The sequence below is a fragment of the Musa acuminata genome, chromosome BXJ1-11, assembly GCF_036884655.1.
Source record: "Musa acuminata AAA Group cultivar baxijiao chromosome BXJ1-11, Cavendish_Baxijiao_AAA, whole genome shotgun sequence".
Lineage (NCBI taxonomy): Eukaryota > Viridiplantae > Streptophyta > Magnoliopsida > Zingiberales > Musaceae > Musa > Musa acuminata.
Window position 1 is genome coordinate 2,885,516 of NC_088337.1, and position 24,623 is coordinate 2,910,138.

The 24,623-nt window shown below is 39.1% G+C and overlaps 3 protein-coding genes across 7 annotated transcripts; 1 reads left to right on the forward strand and 2 right to left on the reverse strand.

Moving 5' to 3' along the window:
* Positions 1-157: 157 nt before the first annotated feature.
* On the reverse strand, positions 158-16,059 carry LOC135596873 (methionine aminopeptidase 1A-like). 5 transcript variants are annotated; one of them, XM_065089099.1, is made up of 17 exons: positions 15,767-16,059; positions 15,309-15,404; positions 14,103-14,153; positions 12,200-12,361; positions 10,919-10,994; positions 7,678-7,725; positions 7,539-7,583; positions 5,857-5,956; positions 4,824-4,875; positions 4,687-4,728; positions 2,385-2,446; positions 2,207-2,305; positions 1,963-2,036; positions 1,810-1,879; positions 1,477-1,542; positions 1,310-1,398; positions 158-404 (listed from the first exon to the last, which is right to left on the reverse strand). In XM_065089099.1, exons 2-17 carry the CDS (start codon positions 15,380-15,382, stop codon positions 327-329), a joined length of 1,188 nt encoding a protein of 395 aa, XP_064945171.1. In that variant the 5' UTR covers positions 15,383-15,404; positions 15,767-16,059; the 3' UTR covers positions 158-326. The 5 variants fall into 5 exon arrangements, with proteins under 5 accessions (XP_064945171.1, XP_064945170.1, XP_064945174.1 ...); XM_065089098.1 differs by having other exon boundaries at positions 15,790-16,058; XM_065089100.1 differs by lacking the exon at positions 158-404 and adding an exon at positions 1,024-1,059 and having other exon boundaries at positions 15,790-16,059.
* A 1,058-nt stretch (positions 16,060-17,117) lies between these two features.
* Positions 17,118-22,113, forward strand: LOC135596874 (asparaginyl endopeptidase Rep2-like). Its single transcript, XM_065089103.1, has 9 exons — positions 17,118-17,742; positions 17,850-18,014; positions 19,008-19,164; positions 19,246-19,331; positions 19,410-19,609; positions 19,996-20,044; positions 20,139-20,348; positions 21,325-21,531; positions 21,760-22,113. The coding sequence occupies exons 1-9, from the start codon at positions 17,479-17,481 to the stop codon at positions 21,946-21,948; spliced, it is 1,527 nt and encodes a 508-aa protein (XP_064945175.1). The 5' UTR covers positions 17,118-17,478; the 3' UTR covers positions 21,949-22,113.
* Positions 22,114-22,416: 303 nt separating this feature from the next.
* LOC103970869 (auxin-responsive protein SAUR36) lies at positions 22,417-23,390 on the reverse strand. The gene has a single exon (XM_009384791.3). It carries the CDS (start codon positions 23,071-23,073, stop codon positions 22,525-22,527), a length of 549 nt encoding a protein of 182 aa, XP_009383066.3. The 5' UTR covers positions 23,074-23,390; the 3' UTR covers positions 22,417-22,524.
* Between the last annotated feature and the right edge of the window lie 1,233 nt (positions 23,391-24,623).

Consider the following 24,623-nt stretch of genomic DNA (forward strand, 5'->3'; position numbering starts at 1 on the left):
ACTAATTTTAATTTCATACTTTTTTTAATTCTGTAAAAAGGCTAATGGGAAAACATCCCAAAAGCATGCATACAAGAGGAAACACAGCACATAATCAAAGCATGCATAGCATCAAACCCAGTGTATTTTACTGAGAATCATAATGGACGCATGTATGTGGTGTAAAAGATGTTTCAGCACAAAAATGATACAAACGTTGAATTTGTAAAGGGGCACATATTTTGTCATTTGATACAATTGTATAAATTCAGTATAATCACTAAATTGAACAAATTTCTTGACTGATGCCAGGAAAAGCTGCTGAATGCAGAACAAAACGAACATAATTAAAAGTTTAACCAAGGAAAGACCTTGGGTGATGAAGGCAACCGAGCTGTTAAAACTTCCACCCCCGTCTCTGTTACCTGCACAGCATAGCTAACGATTAGAATACGATGATTCTCAAACAGGGGGGCTGTTGAATAGAAAGTTTGTTTCAACAAAATAAGTGGAACCAACATTGACATTATCAAGTGGGTTGAAGAATTGTGATAGCGATCCACACATGAATCATTTCCCTCCAAACTGCAGATTAAATGGAGAGGTTGGAGGACACGAAGAAAATTAACATGGCTATGCAGATTAATGTTTCTCCTTTGTTCAGAGGCGGAAAGTGTTCCTGCAAACTCCTTTGTTGTAGAAACTCTTAACAACCTTATACGATATCAGAAACTTGTGGGTGGTTTAATCCTGGTCTGATCTAGATTAAGATCACCACGATCAGCCAAAATCAAACTGAAAGTCATCTAATCACCTGGAGTTCAGCAAGTTCCTAAGAGAACCCAGGCATGGATTTCATTACCAATAGCATACCAGATTACCAATAGCATTCCAAGCATCGATGAGTTGGCAAACAATTTTTTTGGAAACTTTACTACATTAGTTGACCTTTTTTATAACTATATTGGAAAAATGGTAAGAAAACAGTACATCAACTAATGGACAGGAGCAGAAAGCAGAAGAATTGCACCTCTTCTATAATTCCCTAGAATCTCTCCACTAGAAAACCAATGTGATAATCTGCATACCCAATGTGATAAAGGAAATTGAACAAACTCAATTTTACTTCCACCATAAATCAAGAATATGCTTGTACTACATTACAGGTAGCTGTTGCAGTTGCAGAAACAAATTACTGATATTTCTGCAAATTATAAAGACCAAAACAAATTCAAAAATTTAAGCAAGCAACACTTTGATGCCGCAAAAGACTAGTAAGTCAAGACAAAGGAAATACTATAACAATTTACAATTAAATGGCTCTACTCACCAAAAGTGTGTGCTCAAATTGAGCACTACGTTTACCATCTGCAGTAACCGCAGTCCATCCATCTGGCCATAGACGATCACGCCATACTCCTGAAGCAAAAAAGAGCTCAATAAAATTAATTATGGGTGTCGAACAAACAGAGACACTAATCAACCTCCAATAATAACCTGCATTTATCATTGGTTCTATAGTAAAAGTCTGTCCAGCCTTCATTATACCGACTGCTTTATTTCCTGCTAAGTGTTAAGGCAACGGCACTATATGGTAACATATAAAATGCGTTGACTGAAAAGAAGCACAATGAGTTTCTTATGAAAGGGCTAATTCGATAATAACCAATCTGTCTGAAAAGTGGCATAAACAGGTTCCTTGCCCAGGCCACGTTTAATAATAAGCAATTCTCAATATTTCTACTCAACACATAAGATTGCAAACCAAACATAACCTATTGTGTGTTGGAACATTGTGTTTTATTCCTTTTAGGTTACTGGCGAGGATACTTCCATAATGAGGAATATTTGGGGCGCAGTGGAACAACTCTCCAATACCATGCCCACAATATGATTTCACCTGTGCAATCAAAACATGATTATTTGTCAAAAGTCAATACCAGGATATGAATTGTATTGTGAGCATTTTACGTTATAACTTACCACAGAAAGCCCTGACATTGTTGCATGACGATTAATAACTTCACCAACCTCACGGAATCGAACCCCAGGTTTAACTGAGCTTGAGAACCAAGAATTTTAAAAATAATTCTCACAAAAAGAAGGGACATTTATCTAACGAAATCGTCGAAAGAGCTAATTAAAGAAAACATACAGATGGACAACTGATAGAAAGCTAAATTGTAATGTAACCATTATTGTTATTAGTTAGCTATGAAAAAACAACCTATAGAAATAGCTTTCTCCAAGCACTCATATGTGCAACGAACAAGCTGCTGGGAAGCTTCATCCACCTCCCCAACAAAAAAAGTTTCATTTAGATCACCTACAGATTCAGAATCCAAAAGACATTATAAATTTCTACAAAAAAGAAAAGCTGACTAAATTGAGTGCAAGGTACTGACCATGGACACCTTTATAATATACAGTGACATCAACATTAACAATGTCACCATCTACAAGTTTCCTGCAATGCGAGAACCGGCGTAATTTTACCTTCTGCTGATCAAATTTGTATGACATATAAATGCCGATCACCCACTAGCAATAATAACTATGCAGAAAGCAGCCTTTGCTTTCAGATACCTAGCTAGAGACTCAAAAAACAAGGAACAGCATAATGCAGGGATAATTAATATACAAAGTGAAAAAAATTAGCATAAAAATCCTATTTAATAAATATAGTCAAGCAGTGTCTTGCACCAACAAACATAGTCAAGCAATATCAGTGCAAAAATTCTCAGTCACAACTCCATTTTACGTCAGAATGGAAAAATGTAAGCCATGAAAATGGTGGTGTCTAATGGCATGGCATAAGTGCATGCCTAGTGGCAAAGAACCAGCAGCATGGCAAGAATCTGCAGGGATAGAGTGGCATCCTAGCATGAACACTCCAACTGCTTGTTAACACATACCACATCAAATACAGAATTGGGTTATCACAACTTTGAAGAATATATTTCTGCGTAAAGTTTCAAAAGAAAAACCTGAGATGTGAGATGCAGCTACAGATATATTAACTTGGATGGAAGTTTTTTCTTAAAGGGAAAACATGATCATCTTGAAGCTGAGAACACAACCAGTTAAACAGCCATTAATACTACCACAACACAAGCCAAAGAGTGATTTGGATCATAAAGAAAACTATAAAAAGCAGTTTTATCGAATAACTTCACAAGATATCCTTGTCAACCTGCACTGATACACAAAATGCCTGGGTCGGCCAGCGCGCCTCCCAACACCCACGCAGCCGGCAAAGCAACCACCAAAGTGAACATCTTGGTTCTGACTCTAGATTCAGATTATTCATTTAAAAAATTTCCCTTTCCTCCTGAAATTCAGATCTACATACCCGTAATGTTCTTAAATTTGCAATTTGCAACACCACCAAGTCATCCAACAGGAAATCACTTCCCAGAATAATTGCCTCAACCAAATGGTTCTACACTTGATAAGAAGGGTCAAGTACACATCCAAAAAATTTAACACCAAATCTCGCATGCAAAGATTGGCTTTAGCTTTGACAGCTATTCATCATGAAGAAAAAAGGCAAGAGAACTAATCCAATCTTCAAAGTACAATGGAGTAAATACCTGATGTTCACATACAATGAGCTCAATAAATCCCTTCAAGTTCGATTGTTTCAATAAAAAGGCAAGAGAACTATACATGCCGATGTTTCATTTCCCTGAACATTCAGAACTACCTTCCTGCTTCACCTTCATGAACTTCTAATTCCTCCTTTCAGCACAACCAATTTGGTATCTCACATCAAAGAATTAAAGCAATAAATATCACATCTTACCGACTTATCCTCAAATCATCCAAAAAGTATGCTTGAACCCTAACATATCTTATCTGGTTAAGCTTCACCAAATAACCACCAGCTTGACTACATAACTTTCATTGAGCATCAACTTAAATGCCCTTTCTGAATAGCAAGGACTTTGAGATTCACTTTGCTGTTGCAGTTCTTATCATCTCCAAGTAAATTGCACATTGAACAACTTTACTTTGTTGATCCCTGCAGCTTCTGCATTTGCAATTATTTATCTGCTTTTCTTGGTACATAAGAAACCAATATTTTCCTTCCAAGAAAATTGAACCTTAACAGCTATTATATTCATCATCCAAAAACCACTAGGAATCATAATTCTTCATTAAAATCATAATATAGAGCTATCTAAACTTCTAAATGAAAATGCATAGCATATAGAGTCCAATGATCAACTAGTGTCAGCTAAAAAATTGATGCACACAAAAAAAAGATGCCAGAACAATATATAATGAACTCAAAAAGTTAGCAATCACAACTGATTACTTCTCTGAATATTCTCAACCATGTCTTGAAACTACTGAATTAACATTTTAAAAAACAAAACTAAAAAAAAATTAATAAGATACAGAAAAAAAGGCCAGGATCCTAAATAATATGGGAGAGACACTACATTTGATCCAATTGCTCTCCCTGTCTGCCAATCAATTTTGAATAAAATGCTGATATTACATAATGCAATGGGAAGGAAGCCAGGTGTTCTAGTTTAGCTTGCTGTCCTTGTTGCTAAACTGATATTACCATCTAATAACTTTTTGAAATGACTTGTTGAACAATGAAAAAAAGCATTGCAAATCCGATAAGGTAAGGTAACAATAAGAAAATAGGAGAACATTAAAAAAAAAACAAAATCATCACAGGAAGATAAGCACCTTGCATCTGGGATTCCATGGCAGATGACTTCATTGACAGACCTGTGGATTTGAAGAACATCAAGAGTTACCAATGCAGCAAAACCATAGTGAAGGTACGATGCTAATATGTGGTGCGCATTGGAAAAACAACCTACGTGCAGCAAGACTTCGGAAAAAAATGATAGTTTAATGGAGATGGGTATCCACCTGAGAAAGGAAAGAAAAGATTAGAACTCATGTTAGTATATGAATGTCAGTGATAAACTCATGTTGCAAGCAGCAACAGAGAGAGATACCGTTCGATGTCTAAAGAGTACTAACTTAGTGAACACAAAAATATTACATAAAGCAGTATTACTTTTTTCCTTTTTTTTTTGGAAAGACAATGTTACTTAACCTCCAGCATCCACTCACATGAATTGTCTCAAATATGCATCCATGTGCTGGACAACCATCCACAACAAGGATGATTATCAAACAACTCTTCAATGTTACATTCGGGCATTAAATAAGGTAATGACATAAGTGGGCCTTTTTGGCTGTCTTGTGTGACTTGGCTTCTAATATATTTAAACTATAACATGAAATCAATTGGAATTATATCTTCCTACGTTCTACTTTTAGTTTAATGGAAATCAATTAGAATTATTTAAACTATAACATGAAACCAATTTATGTTGAAATGTATCATTATTCCCTTGATCTAATAATGCATGTTCAGTTTCTTTTTATATGGCAATCATATGCACTTAAGTCCAATGTTATCTCTGTGTGATTTTATTGTTTAGATCACACCAAGTTTACTCTAGTTTGAATTATGAAGATTCAATTGACTTTAAGATCGAACAAACTAAAGTTAAAATGTTGTCAGACAAGTCGAGAGTAAAATATCAGAATAAAGCTAAAGCAAGGCTAGTAAGCATAAAGCCATTTAGGCATTTGTATTTAAGTTGCTAAAATTATATCCACTTCCAAGTATAAGACTACAATAGAGTACATATCCGAAAACAAGAATGCAATGAGAAGAAAGCCAATCAGTATGACCACACCTACAGTTTCATATAAACAGGATTACGTTGTGTTGCATAGTCAGATCTCATAAATTAATGGTGGACATTTTGCTTCAAAAACATACTAATCACACATTGTCCTTGACAAATTTCATGCAAAAATATGAGACCAACTTACCAGCAGCAATTGTTGCCTGATGAACCACTTCATCAATTTCATCTGTCGTAATTCCTGGTCGGATGATACGAGCAGCTGCATCTAAAACCTCCCTAGCAATCTGATTATTGTGAAGTTGAAACAAAGAGCAGAAATTGTTAGAACAAGTATATATTCTTGCACATATTGATCAAATATAAGTACTCAGAATTGCAAGATTAATATTGGGAATTAACCAAATTTGGACAAGCTTTTTTAATGCATAAAAATATTTGTGGAAAACTTTTTTCTTATGTTTGCTTGGCAGGTTAAAGAGAACATGCATAAATGAATTATTCAATTTTTTAAATTTTCCACGTTTAGAAAATTTGCTAAGAAAATAAATTTTTTTACAACTTAGAACCTATACCAAATGAAAACTAAAAGTTGCTATTATAGAAAATTATGCCTTCAAAATTTCGAATTGTATTACCTGCATATATGATTTAGAAAACTACCACTTTCCACCACAACCTTCCCCCCTAACTTTTTCTTTAAAAAAAGGGAAAATAATGAGACACATAAAAAGAGGGTAGAAGTCCCTCGAGGCACACAAAGAAGATCCTAGTGCCTGCAATCTTCAGCGACCTCTTCTTCTGCTACATCTCCCAGTGCGACAATTGTGCACTAACCTTTCTTGATACATCACAAACAAGAAGGTAATGACCAGTACCATTAAATATGAGAAGGATCCAAGGAGGATTAAAGTCCACAAGAGCTTTATAATCCCAGTAAGTAAAAAAAGAGTGACTCGATAAAGGAGAGGCACCTGCCATCGCAAGGTCTAGGAAGGACAGTGCATACAACCTTACTCCCAAGTCTAAAAAGGCTTGCCATCAGAAAATAAGCTTTTTTTTGCCTTTCCCCACAGAGAAATGAACTGAAGAAAGTTAAGAAAGAACATGAAGATGATTTTGGTGACCATATCATCCAAAAGCACATACTCATGCCTTCTAATTTTCTGAATTTACTTTTGAGAAAACAAAAGTGTTCAGAAAACACAAGTGGATTTCGCATGCATTTATTCCAAACACAAGAAATTGAGAAGGAACATTCTTTTTTTGTTCCTTTGAGAAAACAAGAAGCAACATTCTTTTTTTCTTGCATTCCAAACACAAGAAATTGAGAAGGAAAACTATTTTCTGTTCCTTTTCCCCTACATTTTAAATACTATAACTTCTTTTCCAATAAACTAGACTTTACATCAGCCTTTTTTTGGCAAACAAACAGGCGAAGCTAGCCAGTCACTAGCACCTTCAGAATGGGAGAAAGCATAATCATCTGTGATATTAATTACTAGAAATTGTGATAACAAACAAGATGGTTTTTCATTTGATGAGTGGATATCTGCAATAATTTAATTCCTAAATCTCATATTGGCTATAACCAAGGTTATAGGATGACATCTAAATGTCATTGCATAAAACCAAGCACTAGTATCCAGGCACCAACCTCGATTTGGATGAAGGTTGGATCCATTGACCCGCAAGTTGATCCTAATGTTTCACATGGTACATCTTAGCTGGGCCCAGCCTAAACCAAGTTTGGGCTCTATTAGAGCCTGGACAAGCTCAGCCATGTAACTCTAGCCATACAAAATATAAACATCCATGCACACACACACAAGTAGAAAAGCACATGGGAATTCTGTCTACGATACTTACTCGGCATGTTTCTCTCATTCGCTCGATTTGCTCTGGTGTCTTGATCTTTAAAAAAATCAAACCAAAGATATCAGCGGAATTTTGTGAGAATTTATAATAATGAACCCAGCAAGCAAACAAATACTAGTGCCATGCTTACCTCCACAATATTCTGCAAGTCACTGTTAGGCTCAATCTTTGGGACACCCTGCCAATGTTTACATAAAATAGTTATATTCTACTGATTGTTACAACTTGACTGTAGAAAGGCTTGTAAATAAAACACACAGGAGTTCATATTCAGAAAAGAAAATCACTGAACCACAAAATTTGTAAATTAGGTCCTCAACCCGACTCTCAATATGTAAATGCACAAGAGCTGGAGGGAAGAAGTCTATGGAATTATGTGATGACCACAAGGTTTTGAGTTAAGGATTTTGGGAAGTAATGGTTATGCTGTACCATGTTGACATCATAAAGGCTTGGGTTTTATCATGCCAAAAGTTGTGCTGCTACATATTTTTGCATTTTTTAGGTTGTATGGCAAGCATCAGGATAACACCATATCATGCCACTTCAATACCAGCATAGAATGTGCAGATGGAGTTGTCCTTGGCGAGACCCTACATTGAGTAGGACTGAATGAAATTGACCTAAGAGAAAATTGCATTTAAGACGATGTCCAAACACTAATAGCGAGTAAACCTTATTTCACAATAGGAGAAGAGTTGCATACTATAGCATGCTGCACACAAAAGAACTAGCAAACAATTTTCCGGTGTCACATAATCTGATTTGAAAAGTGATAAATGGTTTATTGTCGTGACTGTCCATTCTAAAATGGCAGCAGGTTGCCAAATTAGTCTTGGTTCAGCTTTATTTTGCTGCAGCTTATAAGCATTGCAACCAAACCTTTTTATGTGATAATTGTAGCCACAGCTTCCTTAAATCCAAGCATTTCCAAGTTGAAAGATAGTGATTTGGTATCAGAATCAAAGTAAGAGATTAGGGGAAGAACAAGCCATCTTCCTCTCTATTCCTGTATCTTAAACTCATTCCCCACTTTGCAAGTAATTCATCCTTCTATAAGTATAAACTCTTCCTTTTAGGCATTCTTTTTTAACCTGGAGTTTCATACTAACGGTCTATATATCTGCATGCTCTCCCCTCCCATTTCTCTATTCATGCTTCTGTTTTTTAAATATTTTCAATTGTCTTGTTCTCACATTGCCGTTCTGCTTTATTTTAGCATGCTCAAAATTTCAACTGCACCAACAATATTGTACCGGTCTGTTGATCAGCAGAAACCCAATAAAAATTGTGACGGGCAACTTTCATCTCACCGAAAATGTGACAGTCAAGGACCACCATATCACATAAATAGGAAAATTAAGGTATGTCACACATTATGAAAAAATGTATAACCCATTCACTGATGTAAACATATGAATTGTGCCTTTAAACTGCCGATCTCAAGTCCCAAAACCAGAGTCAATGAACTCCTAAATTACTTTCTTAACTAGGATTCATTGTTTAATTTCCATGTCCAAAAATAGCTTACAACAGAATATACAATCAGTAGCTCTGTTTTGATTACCTAGAACACAAAGAAACCAACAAACTATAAGTACTTTTTCCTGTCAGTGTGGTTGGCTCAGAAGAGACAGAACTTGTGACCAGGAAACATGTAGCATAAGGTTATGACTGTCTTATAGGCAGGATACTTCTACCTCCACATAAAATCACTTTTACACGATTAACTTTATCTCTAGTCTCTTTATCGACTAAACACATTCCAGCAAGTACTGAGCATCTAATAGGTTTCACAATGTCTCACATCACCTCCACATGCAAGAACAAGTACTTACTTTATGAAGTAACAAGCTGGTGCCTCGTTTTGCTCTATTTTCATTGCCTGGTACCTCTCTCCCTCTCCTGCTGTATGCATTACATGCATGTCCTTGTATTAAGAAAAAAAAGAATGGCTGCCAAAGCCAATTCAAGTACAAATTCAATTGCATGTTACCTAGAAACCATAGAAGTTCCACATAAAGTAGGTCCGCACCTACTTGATTAAAAAAGAGATGTGTCCTGCCCTGCTAACTATTAATACCAAGACCATGTGTTCTAAATTATAATCATCCTAAGAGCACTTGTAAATTAACAAGGCCTCAAGGAATGAATTAAGTCTATCCCAGAAATTATTTTATTAAGATACTCTGACCATACATTGTTGGTTTCCCACTAAGCAACCTGAGATGCATATTCATACTCCAGATCACTTTCTTCTGGTCTATGTAATTTGATACAAATAATCGCACCCACAGAATTGCCATGCAAGTCAAAGCACCCATTTAATCATTCAAACACCACCAAAAAAGTGAAAACTAAATGAAAATGCATAAAAATGGAAGAAATTAGAAAGGAAATGTAATCAATCTTATATTCTAACAAAGGAATAAAATCTCAATCATGCTGGTCCATATATATGGACCAGTATATACCAGTCTGATGGCCAACCAGTAGACCCAGCAATATTTTGCTAGTCAAGCTTCTCAACCATACTGATCAATATGGACTAATATTCACCAGTTTGATAACCAACCGATGCAAGGACCTGGTAATTTTGCTAGTCTAGCTTGGTACCAGGCCTTTACGATACCAAGCAATAGGGGTACATGGACCAAGCAATTTTGGCAGTCCAATTCAATACTGGGCTTACTGCCTGGTATGACACCCAAAATTGGAACTCCAAATCTCATCATCATCATTTCTAATTTTCCCTGTTGCTCACCACCTGACAGTCAATACCGGGACTCGATCTTATAATCCCTCTTCCACCTTCTGTCATCATTTTTCCCAATTTTTCCTGTTGGTTGCTGCTCTCTTCCTCGTTGTGACCCCTGCCCAATCCGCCAACACCACACACACCTACAACCGAATTGTGGCCTCCCACATGAGCCCTTGCATGCAGCGCCAATGCCTACACCACAGCTACTACCAGCACATCTACATCGCGCTATGCGAACAACATTCGCAACACTTTCTTTCCCCTCACCCCTCCCGTAATAGAAAAGCCTACTCCACCATCTTCATCACCCTAGTCAATCATGGCCTCGTCAACATGCCCACTCCGTCGCCTCATGAGACATCAGCTCATGCATTCTTGTCTACGTCAGGATGTGAATCCATGCCTCTCCAGACATTCATTCCCTCCTACACCAACTGATACTGACACAAAATACAACTTGATACCAATACCATATCAATCCAACTGATGACCGATATCCATACCAGACCAAGATTTTAATCTTAAATCATGACCACACAAAACTTCCCCAAATGCCACAAGAGGTGTGGAAAGTAGTGAACTACATGCAAGGAGAAATGATTAGACTCACATCAACAGCCCAATCAGGTTTCTCAAGTCCCTCCGGTACCAAACGCCGCTGGGATATTGGGTATGGCCTTAATGCTCTGCAAGAAAAATTGCAAATATTGAGGTTTAGCCAAAAAAAAAAAGGACTTGTGAAGCTCCATAAACAATCATTATTAACAAACATGAGAAAACGTTCAAATTCCAAAATTATTGGTATGTAGATTCCAAAAACCAACATATTTCAAACTAAGGAATAAACATTGACATAATAGAAACTGTTGTTAGTACCGATAAAATCAATTAGATAAATGCAATTTGATCACCACAGTCAATCTGCTCTGATGATTTGACCTCCAGACCAATGAGCTTATAGCACCACCAACAAAACATTTAAATTCTAAACAGCCAAAGAAAGTATTGTAGTAAGCTCAAGTTGTGTCAAGACCGAACTACAAAGTGCAAAGTGCAACTATTTTCAAATGAGAAACAGCTGGAGATGACCAGAAATAACATTATTAATCAATACAGGTCGAAGCTGCTCAAATTAGGATGATTCATACAGGACTCAGCTAAAACCATGTCTTTCAATCTGTAATCTTTATAGTGATACAATTACTTTATTTTAGTAATCTTTTCATGTATAATTAGTCTATTGAGTCAAGTTTCCCCAAGGCTAAATTGCTAAGCTTACAAGGACTTGCTTAGATGAGAGACCCAAAATGACTAAAAACTTAGTCATCTCATGTAACATTATCCGGAACACAACCACTTGGTTAATAAGATATGAATACAATATGTAACAATGCAGAGCTAAAATAGTTTACACATTCAGTAGGCAACATCAAAAGTTGTAGGAGTGAATTATATGGTAGTCATCATTTGGTAGATGCAGGATGATCGAATCATCATCAACCTTGTTTCTTCACTGATCCAAGGTCAAGTGATTACTGCAGAAGGATGTTGTGTTCTCTTAAGAAGGTACAAGTAGCTCAACTACCAGAAAAGAAAATCAATAATTGACATAAAAATAAAACATTGCATCCAATAATTATCAAAGCTGATGAAACATGATCTGAAGGTCCTTCCATCCCTCGAATATAAGATTTGAAGATAATGTCAACTGACTTGAAGATATTGATCAAAGTTCATGAGTTATTTGCTAATATAAACTTCCTGTCTCTTGCTATTTTGCATCGTTACATAAAGGTGTAACATTTTCACGATCATGGATACAAAGTTGAGCATATTTTCTCTGAGGAAAGACAAGCAACAGGTAAAATGATGATTCTTATGATAATTGTACCCCGTCCAATCAAAATAGGGAAGTTCAGATGTTCGAGTCTGGCCCTTCCTCAAGCAATATAGCCAACCATCTTGAGTTTGTTCAGATTGAACATTTGCTAACTTTGATTTGAGGTGCACTGACTTGTGAGAGCTCCAAGAAGCTTTAAAGCAATCCTGCGTGCTGCAAGCAGATAGTTGTTTTGAACTTAACAAGAAAAAGCATACCTAAAACAAACACCTTACAAGATATTAAATGAGTTAAAGAGAAGAGGCGAGAAGGAATTAAATATTATAGAAAAAAATCATAGAATCTGCATTTATCCATCGATAGGATCTTAATGTTTATGGCCAAAAGTAGATGTCTATCTTACAAGAACTGACATCAAAGCTTACTGAATAACTAAATGTCAGAAACCAAAAAGTAAGTGTAACATGTTAAGGTTTTCCAAACAATTTTAACTAATGACAAGTCCAGTTCACCTTTTAACGATAGGTATACCGGTAAAGTGCAGGCATCAAAGGCATTGCATGAATGTTCTTAATGGCATTGTATACCATTCTATGTATTCTCATGGTATGCCTATGCCAACATTTATCATGTCACATGCCAACACCCATGTGTGGAAGTATTGACATACACCAGTGGATGCTCATGTGTGACATGCATGTACGACATTTTCCGATCTACTTTGGCATCCATTGGAACATACCAATCAAAATCTCAATCCACATATTATGTACGTAAGTTCCATTAGCACAGCTCCTAAACTTCAATAAAGTCCAGAAGAGAGGAGGTGGTTGGTGCTCCATATCTGAAGGTGAGATGATGTATACAGAGGATGAGAATCTCACCTCAACCACAGTAAATCACCGCTGGGGTCATCACCATTTGGCTATTGATCAACTGCACACAAAGGTAAGCAAACAGCTCCTTGTCCTCATTCCTCAATGTAGTCATCATGAGTGGTCACTGAAAGAAGGCTAAGCACAACCAGAGATCACAGCTTTGCAACAATAGCAATAGAGGTCGCGACGATGGAGACAGGTAGCTTTTACCCAAGAAAAGATGGGCTGAATAAGGTGCTTTGGCAATGGAACCAAGCATAAGAGAGCTAAAGAAAGAGAGTAATAAAGGGAAAAGGAGCAACAAGGAATATGATCATAGTGGCTAGACTAAATTTTAGGCATGAGGTTTTACATTAATGTGGCTTCATTTGCAATGTCACATGGTGATCTATGAAAGGCCAACAACTATCTCTAAATCAAAGTGACATCAAATGCAATATGTCCTATGCACACTTGTTTCAGGTAGTTTGAGAATATGTTTACCCTCTGACTGTTTTTCTTTTCTTTTTTTTTTGTTCAGACCATGGATTATTGCACAGTACTCTACTTAATTTTCCATTGGAAACTCATGTTTGTATCAACATAATAAATCCATCTTCCTACTTCCTCCGGATTTCCTTGTATATTGGCTAATTGGATCACAAACAATGATTTTATGATACAATGAATTTGCAAGAAAAAGCATAGCAGAGACTAAACACAACATAAGTCAAACAAAATATCATAGAACTATAACCTTATACTATATATGTCAGCTGGCAGAAGTTTGTATAAGCACTCAAGTTTTAGCAATTAGACTAGGAACGATTGGCATCTTTAAGTATCAAATACTTATTGATCTAAGACCAACTTGCGAGATGCAATGCACAGGCTTGGTTGTGCTTGGGAGTACCACATGAAGTACTAAACTATTAGCTTCCTATACTGGGAAGACTTCAGTACATGGAATGATATGTAACATTTCAACAATTTTGATGTGGGATTAGATATTCTAGCATCATTCTCTCCAAATATTTTGTACATAATTTTAAGCTAATCTACAGATGGTAAAATCCAAAGCAGGACATGCGACAAACCAGAATGCAGCACCTTCTCGAGGTAGCTTTAGCTCTGCACATTTGGGGCATCTGCAAAAAATCATAAAGAAGTGCATTAACAAAGAGTATTTCTATACAAACATAATATAAGTAAAGAATAACACCGACCTGAACACAAATATATAAATGTAAATAGATGGAACAGAAACCAGGAAACAATATGAATGTATATCAGGATCACATGGATTCTTTAAATAAGCCCCCAAAGTCTCTCAGATTTACATATTAAGTCCTCAATTATACAAATTTAAGTATCAATTCTTAAAGCCATAAAACATAGTCTATATTCTATAACACTCCTGTGAGCTCTTAACCATAACAATAAGTATAATTCAATAATCCTTTTATCATCAGTGACATTTTTATCCCTCTCTCTTTCATTTTACTCCTTTCTTCCTCCTTGAGACCATAAATTCTAATAGTTTATTAAAAAAATGTACAGCTTTAAATCCTTTAAACCATTATTAAATCTCTATCCCAATTCAGATTTCAACAATAAAATCAGCTTTGGTTTCTAATTCCAAGTTTGATGGTTCACATTTAGTTCATGTCACCATCTCCATTTTTTATGTGCCATTCAACTAAAAGTTTTGAAATTATGTTTTCAAGAGTTTAAATGGGTTTCACTAATTAGTCTTTGAAAGCATAAGCTCCAGAAGACATGGTTAGAAAATTAATATGGGATGAAGAACTAGCTACCAGACTAGTCAAAAAATCATTACAATCCTCTCATGTAATATAAAGCATAAAAGATATTTATTACAATATTTCATGTTCCATGTATGCCTTGACCAGATCATGATTAGGCTTAAGGACAAATATTCACTACGTTCAAGAAAATTATTAGACATTAGCTCAATTAAACTGACTTGAGAAAATCATTGCAGCAATGACCACAAATCTCCTCATCGTCACTGGGCTGTAATATATTTGTGCATTGTGTCGATAACTATTGACCAACTGTAGTATAGGCATCTACAGATATAGATGCAAATTCCATGATGTGTCATGCAAATTATGAACCTAAAATAATGTAATTTCATTTTCCAAAGGTTACAGCAGAAAATAATAATTGAATCATTCAGTAATCAGAATATGTCCAATCCTTCTCCAAATGATTTCAGCTTCAAGCTATTGGTAACCAATCAAGTATGTAACTGCTGCAAATGATGTTAAAGAACATACTGAAGATAAGCGGGTTTGCCACAACGAGAACAAGAAAGAGCCGATTCTGCTGCGGCACTTGAATCTTTATCCATTAAAACAAATCTCCTGTATCAACTGCATCAGTTCACATGCAATATCGAATTAGACCCAAGAACCAAATATCTAAACGAACAAACAAGGCATGACCTTCAAGAACCTGACCTTATTATCAAGAATCACATATTTAAATTGCTGATGTTTAACTAAAATACTGCCTATATGACATCCGAAGAGACAAAAAGATCGAAGAATTATAAGGGAAAAAAGAATCGACCGCATCCAAAATTACAACATATCAAATTCTTGAAAGTAAAAGATGCTGCAGCAAAGAAAATTCCAAGATTCGGCAACCAGTAGCATCTTCTAGCAAGCCCAGATCCATGAGAAGAAAAGGATAAAAACATACAAGGAAAAACAGATCAAAACTGGATCATTGCCTTGTAGAACGGTGGAAAAATACCCCTTTAACTCGGAGAAAGCAAGGGCGAAAACCCTAGAAAGAAGAAAGATCGCGCAGAGCGAACTCGCGAGACAAATCCGTAGCTCCCGGTGGGCGAGTGTCGGCCGGGCGGATCGGAAGGCTAGGGTTTCGCCGAGGGAGGAGAGAGGAGAACTCGAAGTGAGGACGAAGCCGAACCCTTTGACGAGCACGCGACGATTCGGGGGTTCTTTATTTTGGGGAGACGGTGAGGTATGCGTGAGGATGCTCGGTTCCTTATGATACGCTGTCGAAGGTGGGACTGAGGACGAGGCAGCTCTTCAACTCGACTTACGTCGCGACCAGCCGATTTGACGCCAGTTGGGGATGGGTCGTGTCAAGAAACTATAAAAATTATGACTTTTGATGAACTAATACACCGTGGACAATGAGTCAGCATGGCTTGATCCACGGGACGATATCGGAAATCTTTGGGTGTCTCAATTGATCCTCAGGATCGGTCAATCGTTGCCCTGAGGATTGACGTCAGGGGCGTGAGCGGAGCTTTTGCTTCAAACGATGGCGATTTCCTGCAAAAAAAAAGACCTTCATCGGATCTTCCCCGATTTTGGTCCCTCCGATGATTAAGTCAGTGGTCTATGAGATCTCCTTTTCTTTTTTTTCTATTTTTTCTCCCCCCGACCGGATGCTTGGTCAAGGATTTTATATTACTGTACGAGGGTCGGCTATACGCGGGTTTGGGGCGACGATCTGCTCTCAAGATGTGAGAGGGTACCTTCGCGTGGTTGTGTGGAGCGGCATCATTTGAGTTGGCATAGTGGTACATGGCATTGATATGGCAGGACTGTCCAGAATGTCCCTTATCAACTATCATTACGAGAAAGGTTGATGGTGACAAAGGTTTGGTCATTAGCATGATAACATTAACATGGTTTGGTCAATCATTTTGTACATTAAGATTCCCGCATATGTCCTCGATGTAAATGTTGGTCCAATGATTCGTGTCTTATAAATCCAATCACGCAAACGCTGCCGGCTACCAGTTTAATCAAGTCATGGTCATGCTTTAAGATTCGTTCGTAGAGTCCTCGTCCTCTCACGCTTTGAGATTTGTGCATAAACTTTATTGACCGTTTGATGCGGGCATATTAAACATACAAACCGGGAGGACCGAAAGTACCTCTCCGTGTCATCGTGAACTATCGAGCCCGCACGTTTACCCTGGCTGTGACGTGGTCCCACATGAAGGACCCACGTTTCTCGGCAAATACGACAGTGGGTAGGCGAAAGGAGTGCGGGATACGGGTAGGAAAAGCAAGCCAATTCAAGGGCGCCGGTAACTAGATGATCACAGCATCCGCGCTTCCCCTCCCTCGGAACTCGCGGCGCGGTCGCCGTGCGGAGCACCGCCTCCTTCGACACCGCCCCTTCCTTGCAGGCGCCAACAAAGAGACGGAGGAGCTGCACGAGCAAAGTATGACGGTAGGCGAGAAAGGAACCTCTGGACGGTGAGCGGGACCCACTTAACCGCCGCGACTTCCACGTGTCTTCTCCTTCTGCTGCATGGCGCTGCGACTTGCTGCCTCGGAGGATGCGACAGGCGGCGGCCGCTGCTTCGCCTGTTCCTCATCTTCCTTTTCCTGATTTCCATTCTGTCCGTCCAATTCCTTATTCCCCATCACCACTTGGACCTCGATCTCACTGCGTGTCATGGCGACGAGCTCCTCCCCCGCGGCCGCCAGGCGCGCCCTCTTCTCTTTCGCCGCGATGCTTCTGCTTCAGATGTCTCTCTCCGCCTCCAGGCCGAGCCTCACGCGGGCGGCCGCCCGCTGGGACCCGATCATCCGGTTGCCGTCGAGTAGGCTCGTCCCCGAGCCCGGAGAAGGCGGCCGTCAGGACGAGGAAGAGGAGACGGGGACCAAGTGGGCGCTGCTTGTGGCGGGCTCTTCCGGCTATGGGAACTACCGGCACCAGGTAATTAAGCGAACGCCCTTGTTCTGTTTCGTTGAGTTAATTCAACAAACACATTATCTGCTGTGACGACGACGATGAGGATGTGTGCGTGTCTGTGTGGAATGCAGGCGGACGTGTGCCACGCATACCAGTTGTTGAGAAGAGGTGGGCTGAAGGAGGAGAACATAGTGGTGATGATGCACGACGACATCGCTCACAACCCGCTTAACCCGAGGCAGGGAGTCATTATTAACCATCCACAGGGCCAAGACGTTTACGCCGGCGTCCCCAAGGTACATACACACCAGTGGGGCTCCTCTGTTTTCGTCATTCTTAATCTGTCTTTAGTTTCTCGTGAGCTCATCGACTTTCTTGTTCGGCCCTCTCTTCTCTCCCGTGGCAGAGATGGCCAAAGGTCTCTTGGCTTATTGTAGGCAGAATAGGGGAAATGAGAACTGCATTTAGGAAGTCACATAAAGTGGTCGTATTTGCAGTGATTTAGTCTTAGCAACTCCCCTTGCGGAAACACAGAGCACTTCAAGGTAGCTTCATTTAGAAAATAACATAAAATTTGATTCATGTTGGAAACAATGTATGTATCAGTAACGGATTAATCTAATGGGAAAATTGATTCGTATCCTAAATAGATATGTTGCACTACATTCGGCATTTTTTTTTCTGAATTTTTTGAAAAAAGAAAACAAGTATTGGTGGGTATTATTTTATCTGGACTATAATCTGTCTGGCTTATTTTTATTTGCCCTTGGAGACAACAAATTTCCTACATAGCTCATAAGTATGCAATGGAAAATTTAGTTATAGTGATCAGGCAGGGCTTTGCTCATATTCAATGCCGTACTTCTGCAATGGTAGTGTAGATGTCAAAATTTTCTACTTCTAAGAACCTGCAGTGTCTTAGCCGATGCCAAAAAGTTTTCTTTTAAAAAAAAAAAAATGCCTGTGATCTTGCGGGAGATGAATGCATCGGGTCATAGAGGCAGGCTTACATATGCTGCATTACGTTTTGAGCTCATGTCAAATTCTTTCATCAAACCTGATACGTTTGTTCGGATATCAAACTATATACCTTCACATCTCCAGGTTAGACAGACAATCAATTTGCTTGACTTTCTTGCTCCCTCTTGTGATAAGAAGTAGAAAATATAAGGGTGATCCAGAAATAACATCATCTGATTTGTCGCTGTGCCAACCGAGACCTTGATTAATTGTTATACATGCTATTGTTCCAAAATTCAGTGTGCTAAAACAGTAACCGTTGTCTTCAGGACTACACCAAAGAGCAAGTCACTGCAAAGAATCTATATGCTGTGCTTTTGGGTGATAGGAGTGCTATAGAAGGTGGAAGCGGAAAGGTTATAGACAGCAAACCAGGTGACAGGATCTTCATTTACTACTCAGACCATGGAGGCCCTGGGGTGCTCGGTAATTTCCTGTTCTTTTGTGCTTTGCTGGGGAACCAGATTCCAAGATTGATTTTGTATGCTGACACCGGTTCTGATTTAGGAATGCCCAACATGCCATTTCTGTATGCTGCTGATTTCATTGAAGTATTGAAAATGAAACATGCATCCAATGGTTACAAAGAAATGGTAAGAGGACCATGCTATATCAGCACTATGATTGTGGTACACTGAATTGGTAGGCGTTCTAAGTGGTTACTTCAACAGGTTATTTATGTGGAAGCATGTGAGAGTGGCAGCATTTTTGAAGGTTTAATGCCAGAAAACCTCGACATATATGTGACAACTGCATCCAACGCTGTGGAAAGCAGTTGGGGTACATATTGTCCTGGAATGGATCCTCCTCCACCTCGTGAATTTACAACCTGCCTTGGTGATTTGTACAGTGTTGCATGGATGGAAGACAGGTTTGCATTTAGGCCTAAAAACTAAATTATAGTTTGCTTCAAATTCCAAATGTTTTCTTACAGGAGAAACTCTCTAGAAGTATCTTTTTTTTAATTACTGAGGAGTTTAGGATCTTCTTATCCATCTAATTTGAGCTGATATTTGATTGATAAGCATCAACAACAATTTATCTTGACAGAGCATCAAGTTCTTTCATTCTTTATGCATAATGTAGGATGACTTGATTATTGTTCACCATGCAAAATTCGTTCACTGATTTATCTTATGCTGATAATACCTATTCAACGGAAGTTCTTGCGAAGTAGCTTTCAGTGATGTTCATGAATAACAGTGAGCAGATTTTAGGTGTCTTTTTAGTTCTACTATTCAATTATGCTTCTTGCAGTGAGACCCACAATCTGAAGGAAGAGACAGTTGGGAAACAGTTTGAGGAGGTATCTACTACCAGCCTTTACCATAGAATCATAGATCCTGTTAACCTACTCTTTGGTTCTAATTGGGAGTGTTATTTTTCTGTGAGGTGTTCAGGTGAAGATGAGGACATCCAATCATGACACATATAACACAGGATCTCATGTGATGGAGTATGGTGACAAGAGTGTTAAATCTGATGTGCTGTCCCTTTACCAGGGCTTTGAACCTGCCATTGCCAATGTTACTGAGAATGCCCTTCGCCTAAGAATGCCAATGGGGGTGATCAATCAGAGAGATGCCGATCTACTCTTCATGTGGAAAATGGTGAGTATAATATTTTTTTCTTCTTTTTCATTGAATTTTATTTGTTGGTCTGCCTTCCATGGCGATGATCGAAATCAAGGGCTAAACCATTGGTAATAGTTCTCTTAGTTTTTAGATAAACAGCAACTATATTAACGTTAACTTGTCTTGATACATATAGGGTTTGAGATATTTTCATGGTCAAAGTCAATTTTGCATTATTTATTATAGGTTGATCTTCATTTCTGGACAGTTGGACTAAATGGTTATTTGTTTTGTACTGTAATTGAATTGCTGGGTAATGATGGTATGTTCTGTTTGTGGATATACCCATCCAACAGAACTTGTGCTTAGGGTGAGAGAATCCAGGTAACTCTAATATTCATTCTTAGTGGATAGAGAACGAAGGTAAGAGGTGATAGGAGCAGTATTCGGCAGATCATTGAGAGAAACAGATAGAAGAAAGAAAAGAAATTACATATTCATGGATTTCCTGTATATTCAAAATTAGAAATTACTCTATCTGAAGGCAACTGATGCCCAACGAATGCTTGGCTTAATATTTTGTATATAGATAATCTTGTTAATGTTTCTAAGTGGAGTCATGTACCTATAAACATGGACACTGAAGCTCACCACCTTGCTAATTTTGCTAGAGATCATAACTCTATTTCTATCGGAGAGGTTATTCGCCTCCTGTGTTCTCTCTACTTTTGAATTAGTGTAATTTTCTTTCTTGCAAAAAAAAAACAAAACAAAACATGGCAGCATACACTTTAATCATCGGTATGAAGTTGGTATGTTGATATATAATGCAGCAAATAATCTGTTGTATTGACAGGCAATGCAAATCTATATCTTAGTCGGTTGAGTTCAATAGGTCGTTTGCAATCTCCTAAATCTCTCTTGACACAAATTATCTTTCCTGGATGACCATTCTTTAAATGTAAAAAAATACTACATATCTTTTAGTTATGTAATCATTGCTTGTTTCCAGTATGAACAATCGGATGACAGATCGAGCAAAAAGAAGGAAATTCTTGAGGAGATCACAAAGACATTGATGCACAGAGTGCATCTCGACAGCAGCATCGATTACATTGGGAATCAAATTTTTGGATCAGAAATCGGTCCTTCGATCCTCAGAGCTGTAAGACCGTCGGGTCAGGCACTGGTTGATGATTGGGAATGCTTGAAGTCAATGGTAAGTCATCCTCTCTCTTCTTTTCTCTTTCATCTTTGTTTTCATTGGTATATGGCAATGTAGATACCGATATTTGGTTATGAAGCTGCAACCAAGTGAACTGAGTATTTTGTCTCATCATTTTGTGGATGTTGAATAGCTCAAACTGGAGGGAGTCAATTTTCTCTTCTTATTTACCTGCTTATTTCAGAATTATTCTTTAGCTGACAGAGTAACAACAAACCTCAGGTTCGAGCGTTTGAATCACACTGTGGATCGCTCACTCAATATGGCATGAAACACATGCGGGCGTTTGCGAACATATGCAACGAAGGCATCTCAAAGGACGTAATGGAAGCGGCTTGTTCTCGTTCGTGCAAAAGCTACGATGGAGCTGCTGCCATGTGGAGTCCATCTCATCGAGGTTTCAGTGCATGATCTTGTATCGCCTCGAACTCTCTCTTCTCCTCAGCCTGCAGTAATCATGCTATGCAAGTGAACAATTACAATCTGTTGCTAGAGAAATCATCTAATTGCTCATCTCTTCTCTGTAAATGTGTTTGTGTGTGTGTTCTCTGTAAATATGGTCTTTAACTTCTTTGAGGACTGCCATTGTTCTTCCCATATAGGAAAAAGGAAAATTGTATGTTGCTATTAAATCCATCACTGCAATTCTTACAGTACAAACATGCATAAAACAAATAAATAGCTATTTATAAGTAAAAGTGTCTTAATATTTACAATTAATGATAATTCTCGATTTTTTTAGAAATAATTATCCTCCAATTTTGTCCTTATTTGAGTAGTTCTCCCTTTTTTCCGTTTCTTTGATTTGATGAAATTATGAAGCTGAAGGATAAGTTCAATGTGTCATTGAACATATATTTTCCGTAACTTGTCACAAAATACTCCAAAATTATTAAGAAATTAATTTAGAAAACTAGAAGAACATTTGTATTACATGTGAGTTGTGAGCGGAGAGAGGCAAAAAGAATTGAGATTGTGGCGATGATTTTAGAGCATGAAGGATCTGATGCTGCTCTTCCGGGGTAGGTGGCGGCCAGTGGTTGCGATGCGCTTGCGTACGCGCTCGAACTCGGCGGCGGGGCAGGGGATGGTGATGCCGCCGGGGTGGTGGAACCCGAACTCCTCCTCGGTCTCCCGCAGCAGTTCCGCGAACAAGGGGTGGTTGAAGTAGATCACCGGCACAAAGTACCTCCGCGGCGGCTGTCCCCCGACGTCCTTCCTCCCCCCGCCGACGTACACCGCCAGGTGCCCCTTGGGAGGCGGCCTCCGATCCTCCTCACCCAGGAACAGCGTCCTGTCCCCGAGGCGGTGGGGGAGGCGGAGGCGGCGGGAGAGGCTCCGGCCCCAGTCGAACACCCTCGCCGCCAGCGCAGAGGCCTCGATTCGGCGGCCAGAATTGGAGACGGTCGGCGATGGGGTGGCGTCGAAGCGGACGTAGCAGCCTTTGCGGCGGCGACGGTCGAGTCGAAAGACGCGTCGCCAGATCCGCACGAGGCGGCGGCCCAACCTGAACCCTCCCCTGTATCTCATCATCATCTGAAGCAACTGCGGACGTTGCAGAGAAAAGGACTTAATGACATGAAGTACGTGAAAGGGTGTGAAGCTAAGAAGCAAGTCTCTTCACACACCGATTCCTTTCCTCTCTCTCTCTCTCTCTCTCTCTCTCTCTCTGATCGAAACGAAACCAAAATTATATAGACAGAGAACAGTGAAGAAGAGGAGGAAAGCGTGAGTGAGAACAATATAAAGAGGAAGAGAAGAGAAGACGAAGAAGAAGCACAAGGGTCAGCCGTCGTGTGTTTGTCTACGGTGGTACGGTCCCATCGTTTGGGCTCCCTCAACAGGAAGGAAGCGTGTGTTAAGTGCAGATGTTATCCGAGTTGCTTCAACCACCATAAACGCAGGCTGGCGTTCATTCCGGGAAGGAGGGGAGAAGGATGGATTCCGGGGATCAAGCTAAGCGAATCCGGATCCAAATCTCAACAGTTACCACGAGCTTGAGGTCTCATCTTGTGGGTCAACGATGGAACCCATCCATCGGACGTTGACTTCCACCGGAAAGTACGCAAGGAAAAGGCAATAACCGACGCTACAAGTCCGCTGAGGAAGCAACGTGGAAGCCGCAGCGCGTGCATGGATTGGTTCCTATTACGTTGCGTGTTCTCATCGTCTTGCGAAAGGAAACAACGGCTTGTACGTACTTACTACGACTCGCCGCCGGGGGCGGTGGTGGATTCACAGAACTTCGCGGAAGGTGCAGACGATGAAGACGATCTGCTCCACCATTACAAAGAAAGGTAATGTCATTATCCTTTCGGCGGTTGCAGAAGAACCCGAGGCGTGATGCTTCCTTCTCTTCTTTGCTGAAGATATCTGCAAGTTGCACGATGGATGGCATCAACCATCTCGATGCATTGGATGCCAACTTCCTTAGCATAATTGCTGCTGTGCTTTCCGATTCAGCAAAGCAACAGCTGAAGCTTTTCACTTTGCAGATGTCATGGTGCAGACCATTTCAGCTAACTGGTCGGTGCCGGTGAGGTCCCTCAAACCTGAATGGAATAAATAGGCAGTGGAATCTTCTTCTTCACCGTCAAACCTGAATGGCTTGGACTGGTGTGGCAGTAGGAGAGCAAGTCAGGGGGAGAGGTGGTCAGATGTCCTTGTTGTGGACTGAGTACTTGTGCTGTCTCGACTTGGAGATGGCAAATATCAATACCACCATGAAGAATGCAGAAATGTCAATGGAAATTAAATATCGTCCGGTTGGGTCGCCCGTGAATACCGAAATTAATGTTTGATGTCAACTTCAACTAAATATAAAATTAGCTAAAAATTGTGTAGATTAGGGTTTGAATGAAACATTATGCCGTGTAGGACCATGAGAAGGTTGACTTGAGAAGCGGCAGCTCCAGGCAAGCCTAGATAGAACTATGAAGCCAAAGATACATAACGACTTAATTATATATTATTAATTAGTTATTTTTAATATTTTGATTTTTATATTTTAAAAATTTATATTCGGATCCCTATATTTATGAAAGTAAAATATTTAATTTCGTTTTTCCTCGTGCCATCAAATTTAC

Excerpts from the sequence above, each read along its gene's own strand:
- LOC135596873 (XM_065089099.1), bottom strand. The coding sequence starts at position 15,382 with ATGGATAAAGATTCAAGTGCCGCAGCAGAATCGGCTCTTTCTTGTTCT. Across the intron at positions 12,362-14,102 it reads CGAGAAGGTGCTGCATTCTG|CACGCAGGATTGCTTTAAAG; the intron begins GTTTGTCGCATG and ends ATCTGCTTGCAG. Across the intron at positions 10,995-12,199 it reads CCCTATTTTGATTGGACGGG|AGCATTAAGGCCATACCCAA; the intron begins GTACAATTATCA and ends TTTTTCTTGCAG.
- LOC135596874 (XM_065089103.1), top strand. The coding sequence starts at position 17,479 with ATGGCGACGAGCTCCTCCCCCGCGGCCGCCAGGCGCGCCCTCTTCTCT. Across the intron at positions 19,165-19,245 it reads TGGAGGCCCTGGGGTGCTCG|GAATGCCCAACATGCCATTT; the intron begins GTAATTTCCTGT and ends GTTCTGATTTAG. Across the intron at positions 19,610-19,995 it reads GTTGCATGGATGGAAGACAG|TGAGACCCACAATCTGAAGG; the intron begins GTTTGCATTTAG and ends TGCTTCTTGCAG.
- LOC103970869 (XM_009384791.3), bottom strand. The coding sequence starts at position 23,073 with ATGATGATGAGATACAGGGGAGGGTTCAGGTTGGGCCGCCGCCTCGTG.